At 34.1% G+C, this 6000-nt stretch overlaps 1 protein-coding gene across 1 annotated transcript; it reads right to left on the bottom strand.

Annotated features, from left to right (window-relative positions):
* LOC123885379 (linoleate 9S-lipoxygenase-like) lies at positions 1-4062 on the bottom strand. Its single transcript, XM_045934656.1, has 9 exons — positions 3623-4062; positions 3049-3335; positions 2720-2960; positions 2281-2601; positions 2086-2171; positions 1853-1960; positions 1450-1748; positions 1095-1358; positions 1-895 (listed from the first exon to the last, which is right to left on the bottom strand). The coding sequence occupies exons 1-9, from the start codon at positions 3861-3863 to the stop codon at positions 139-141; spliced, it is 2604 nt and encodes an 867-aa protein (XP_045790612.1). The 5' UTR covers positions 3864-4062; the 3' UTR covers positions 1-138.
* Positions 4063-6000: the final 1938 nt, after the last annotated feature.

The following is a 6000-nucleotide window of genomic DNA, read 5'->3' as shown; positions in this document are numbered from 1 at the left end:
TATAAGGTACAAACATAGCAGCTTTTATTGATGAAAGACATTATAAAAATTACACAAACATACATAAAAACATGACAATCCTTCTTATCATCTCTTATTCAAAGCAACAAACAACACAACAACATTGCAGGACACTTTTTAGATGGAGACACTGTTAGGAATGCCTCTGAAAGTCAATCCTTCTTCACTAGAAGGATAAAGGAGAGTGTATGGCAACTTCACAGGCCCATACCTGTTTCTCAATGACTCGTCATTGTTCCTTTGAACGAGCTTTTCCTCAATTTCAGCCAATTTCCTTCCAAACTTCTTGTAGGCCTCTACTGGTGCGGCATCTGAAGTCCAAAGATCACCTTCGATTCTTTGTCCGAGGTATTGCTCATCAGAAGCATGCCTTGACAAAACCTCTATAATGGTAAGGTCAACAAGGGTATCGTTCTTTGGCGTGATTGTCCTCAAATATGCCTTCTCGTAGTCCTTAGCAAGCTCATCATACTCGGGGGATCCTTTCACAGGCATGAATCTCCTGCTCTTAGTGGGTCGGTTAAGGATGTATCCTCCATAAGGATACTGTCCAAAATTAACAGCTGCGTGAAGTGCTGAAGCAATCCATATGAGGATGGTGCTAGCTTCAATCAACTCCGCACGAGTTTGCATCTTAAACCACCATGTAGCATTCTTCAAATCACCATGTCCCACCTCTACAAGTTCTTTCCAGAATGCTTGGAGTTCAGCATCTTGTGTAATAGCAGCATCTGATTTGTAGTAGAAATTCACATATTCTGTAACCCATGACTTGATAGCAGCCCATATCTCTAGTCCATCAGAAGCATAAGGATAATCCTCTATCAAAAGACGAATGCCGTGTGGTGAAGCTGGATCCTCAACAGCCACTCCTCTGCATAATAAGCAAGGTAGATAACATTAACATAAGAAAAGTGAATATATTATTTTTCAATTCACTTGCCAGCGTATCTAATAAATTGAATTATTTACTTATAATTAAGGTCGGAGAGGGTATATTTTTTGAGATCAATAGCTTTTTTCCGTTTGAATAAACATTAGGTAGTCCTTGATCTAATGTTTTGTAACATTACCTTTTGAGTAGGTCATTAGGTAGTCCTTGATCAGGGAAAACCCAATCCCTATATGAAACAGCAGACATTTCCAAAGAATATCCTCCCCACAAGAATGTTGATTCTATAATACCCTCAGCATTGACTAGGACATTCCTTGCAAGTGAATTTATGTTCATTGTGTCGCGGTAATGTGGAAGCAAAAGTTTGTGAATAGGGTGAACCACACTAAGATGCCTATTAGTTGCTATGATGAATGGCTCAACAACAGCATGAGTATTCAACCTGTCACACAAATGTAAATATTAATAAATAACTCATAGGTAGTTAAATGAGTATTCAACCTGTTTATAAACATCGTCAATGAAATTCGTACCAATGGCTAACAAGTTGGTGATAGCAGGAATCATTTACAACTACATAAGCTTTAGCAAGTAGCCAAATACGAGCCTCGACACCTTCACTTGCAGGCAAGTAAACTTCACTAACAGGGCCATTACTACCATCTTGCGGCTTACTTAGTTCAATTGCCAATGGCTTCAAAGTTCCATCATTTTGCAAGAAAAGGATGGTTCTAGTAGCATAGGCCTTTGTCTCAGTTGCATTTATTTTTTTCAAATATGGAAATAATATGTCATGGTGATCAAGGATGTACAGTTTGTTGTTTTGGAGAGCCTATCAATGAAATATATATAATTTAGTCACCATGGTCCATTTGAATAAAAATGAATAATTTCTCTAGAAATGCATTCATAGTAATGTAAAATTGTGTTAATTACCTGTTCTACAGTGACTCCACCCAAGTTTGGCTCCAATTGTTCTTTGGTTATGGTACTGGTGTTATCACCATATAGTTGGCTATCTAACTTGCTCTTTGGTGGGAACTCCTGCATATTTAATATAGTAAGCAATGAGGTTAATTACCAATTAGAAATGTTGCATAAAAAGTGAACGAAAATAGTCTTAGTTTGATTTTTGAATTTTCTCAACAATGTTAAACTATTAACTTTACCTCAAGTTTTTTGATGATGTGTGGATTCACACCAGCAATCATCTCCCTTGCAAATTCCTCATCAGTCATCCATGCCGAATGATCGACTGCTCAAAATAAGAATTTCAAACGTCGATCCATAAACTTTCTTTCTATAATTTTGTGTGTGTGAGAATACATATATTGATAGGACTAGCAATGTGTGACAAAATATACCTTGGACCACTTTAGGTGGTACAAATTTAAGGGCCGATTCACCATCAGATCGAAAAAGTTCCTTGAACAATGGTATTGGGGCGATATCACTAAGAAAATTGGTTGGTACTTTAATTCCACCATCATAGAGCGAACGCACATCTGCAAAGGTGTTAAATTCTGGCTGATTGAATTGTCCTGTAACCACAGAACGTAATCGAGGTACGATATTCTGAGATGCAGATTTGAGTATGTAAACAAGAAAGTCTGACGACTTCGTGTGACCAAATGATTCATCTCTTGGAAGGTAAACAAAGCCGCTCCGACTCTCACTCTTAGGATCTGTAAACATACATAGTAGAAAAATATGTGTTAGTAACAATTAACATCTCTAAAGTATCTTGTGTTACAATACAACAAATTAAAAGAACTAAAATACAACATAATTAGAAGGCTTAACCTTTTTTAGTTGCTTTTCGGCCTGTTCTGCCTCTTCGAGGATAAGGCAAGGTGCTTGATCCTCCAAGAACAGGACGAGCCAAGGCAGCTTTTGAGTCAGGATCACCCAAATCATTGTAGACATCATAATCATAGACTCTTTCCCATTCTTTGCGCTCTCCTTTTCCATCTCCTCTTAAAGTCTTCAATTCTTCTTCTACGTAGTAGGCTAATGGAGCCGGTATTTCACTCGGAAGATATGTCTACATTTATATTTATTTATTCGTGTCAAGTTTGATAATTAAATTATATTTAACTAATCAATAAATATGATTTTTTTATTTTTTTTACCTTGTTAGCAAAAAAGATGCGGTCACTTTTATATTTTTTATCATTGTAAATCCATGAGTTGCAAACAAAGTGGATGGATCCATGGTTTGGAACATCTTCAAGGGTCAAACTCACTAGGTAGAACTCATGTTGCAAGAAATTTTCTATATAAAATGCTCCAGGAATTCCCATGTCAGTATTCCATTCAAAATGAATATCATAAGCAGATTGTTTGTCTCCCAATGTTGGTATGGAGGAAAGAAGACCTTCCAAAAATGTTTGTTTTCCCACTTTCCCTTTTCCACTTCCTACACAAATTTCACAAAGTAGTACTTTAGCATTGGAAATTATGATTCTCAAATTATTTTTGTACATGTGTCATTCATTATGAGACAGATAGAACGTTTTATGTGTTACATTCTTATATAGATAAGTTCAAGGCTAAAATGTGACAATGTTCTCTTGATTTTATTTTATGTATATGAAAATCAAACTCTCCCCCAATTTTAGTTCATTAAACTCATCATATTATATATATATATATATTGAAGATGAATAAATTTATCATCATAAGAGAGAAGTTATATATTATTACCATCAGCAACTGTAGCACTAATCAATTTAAGAGCCACATTACGACCTAAGAAGGAAGTAGCAGTATCAACAACAGTACCAACAGCACCACCAACGGCACCAAAGACACCACCAATTATACCAACTGGATCACTTTTAACTGCAGTGAGTTCATTGATATCCAACACATTTTTTTGCATCAACACCACAGTTCCCTTCAATTTTTGGCCCCTATTGATCATACCTGCCACCCCTGAAAACATCTTTGCTAAGTTTTTTGAATTTGTTAAATGAGAGAAATAGTGTTCTTGGTTTGCTAGCTACTATGAAAACGTTCACTATTTATAGGGTCATATGAGATAATTTTGTATAATGAAATTTAATTTGATCTTTTTTTTCAGTCACTCATTTACAACACGTGCCAAACACTCACCGGCCCATAACTCTCGTGGTGTATAAAATAATAATATATTTCCTATACATCAATCTTTTGATTGGGCATGTCTCTTTTGGACAATTATTAAATAACATTATTATGACTCGTACATTCCATATATAGTCCTCAATTATTTATTCTATAAAAAGTACTACTAAATTATTTACTTTTCCTTTTTTTTTTTTTAATCAAACACATACTTTTCCTTTTTTTTAAGTTACCTGGTACAAAGTTTTCACCGTCGTTAATCATGACTAATATCAGCCAGGGAACATGTGGAGTGCATAGGGTTGATTCTTCCCTCCCAATCGAATTTTTTTCATATGCATGATTTAGTAGATCGAATCCCTGACCACATTTTTAAAGGGACCAAAACCCTTACCATTTGGACATAATTCATACTCTTCGTTAATCTTTGCTTAAACATACCGAGATAAAAGAGACATTAAAATATTCGTATGAATTTAAGTGGTATTAGTCACTGATAAAAAGAATTAGAAACATTAAAATTGTGATCGAGTGATTCTCTTAGTGAATTAAAGATTTGATTGTAGTTTTGATCTCTTTATTTTTACTATTTTTATGATTTTGTTCTTCTATTTAATTTAAAATCTAACAGTTTTGGTCTCTCAATCATGTTTTCAACTAAAAGTTAGTGATGTAATAAGTTTTAAACGAGATGGTATATTATATGATGATGAAAAAATTAATATCAATATTAGCCGAAGTGAAAACATGAAAGATAGAGAAGTATATTATCCCTAAATTATCTTATTCCTAAGTATTAAAATAGTGATTCACTTATTATTTCCCCTTTAATAGGAAAAAAAAAGTGAAATGGTTTTTTTGTGTGAATCAGATGTCCTTCGAGCATAATATTTGTAGAGATTAATTCTTCAATCTTGATAGGACTATAATAGGTGGCTAAATTCACTTTAATGAGATATGTCATTGTTGCATTCATTTTATTTTAGATTCAAACTTAGAGAACTTCTCATTAAGCTGAAAGATACATTTACCACCTCATCCAAGTGTTTTTATAAATAAATGGTATTTAGTTGCATATAATTGCAAGCTATATATACCAAAGAATAGGAAAAAGAAAGTTGCTTTACACAAGGAGCTCAATTTTATACAAAAGACATTTTTTAAAATTTGTTTATCAACAAAAATATCAAAGGTAAAGTTTGGGTTTGACTGATTATTATAGATAAAAAATTGGGTTAATAGGTGTTTAATCCCTTGCAATGTGAGTGGGTTTTGGTTTACGCCTCTGTAATATGATTTTTTCGATTACTCCTCTATTAATGGTGGAGCTAATTCAAAATATTGGGGAGGGCCGCTATAAATATAAAGCAAATATGCAAAAAAGAATTACTAAAAAAAACATATCATATTTAGCAGGGGTTTAAAACCGCCACTAAATAGTATAGCTATGAAAAAAATTAAAAACTTTGGGGCGGGCCATGGCCCTGCCAGCCCATCATGGAATACGTTGACTTAAGTTCCGTCATTTTGCCTCCTTTAATATTAGCCAATTTTGGTTTATCCTCTCACTAACCATGCCACGTTATTTGTGGAGTCTTAAGTCAACATATTTCATGGAGGAGTAATTAACAAAATCTTCACATTACAGAGGATAATTGAAAAAAAATATTACGGGGAATAAACTAAAACTCGTCCACATTGCAAGGGGAATATATATTGAAGGTGAAAACATAAGAAAGGGGGGTTGAATTGTGTTTTAAGAAAAACTAAAACTTTTTCAAGTTATAGCTTGGTTCTTGTTTGCAGCGGATTAAATAGGGCCGGCCCTGTGGGTGTGCAAGTTGAGCCACCACACAGGGCCTCAAACATTTAGGGGCCTCCTTGTTTATATCGGTTTATTAAAAAATTTATATATGTAAAAAAAAATTAATGACTTTGTTACTACAAAAACTATTTTATTACTCAAGAAAAAAAAA

Source organism: Trifolium pratense, linkage group LG5 (genome assembly GCF_020283565.1).
Source record: "Trifolium pratense cultivar HEN17-A07 linkage group LG5, ARS_RC_1.1, whole genome shotgun sequence".
Taxonomy (NCBI): Eukaryota; Viridiplantae; Streptophyta; class Magnoliopsida; order Fabales; family Fabaceae; genus Trifolium; species Trifolium pratense.
This window is presented reverse-complemented; position numbering and strand designations above follow the sequence as displayed.

What these genes read in the sequence shown, in the direction of transcription:
- LOC123885379 (XM_045934656.1), bottom strand. Translation starts at nt 3,863, where the DNA reads ATGTTTTCAGGGGTGGCAGGTATGATCAATAGGGGCCAAAAATTGAAG. An exon ending in CCGAAAAGCAACTAAAAAAG is followed by an intron (nt 2,602 to 2,719) that starts GTTAAGCCTTCT and finishes GTATGTTTACAG; the next exon opens with ATCCTAAGAGTGAGAGTCGG. An exon ending in ACATCATCAAAAAACTTGAG is followed by an intron (nt 1,961 to 2,085) that starts GTAAAGTTAATA and finishes TTAAATATGCAG; the next exon opens with GAGTTCCCACCAAAGAGCAA.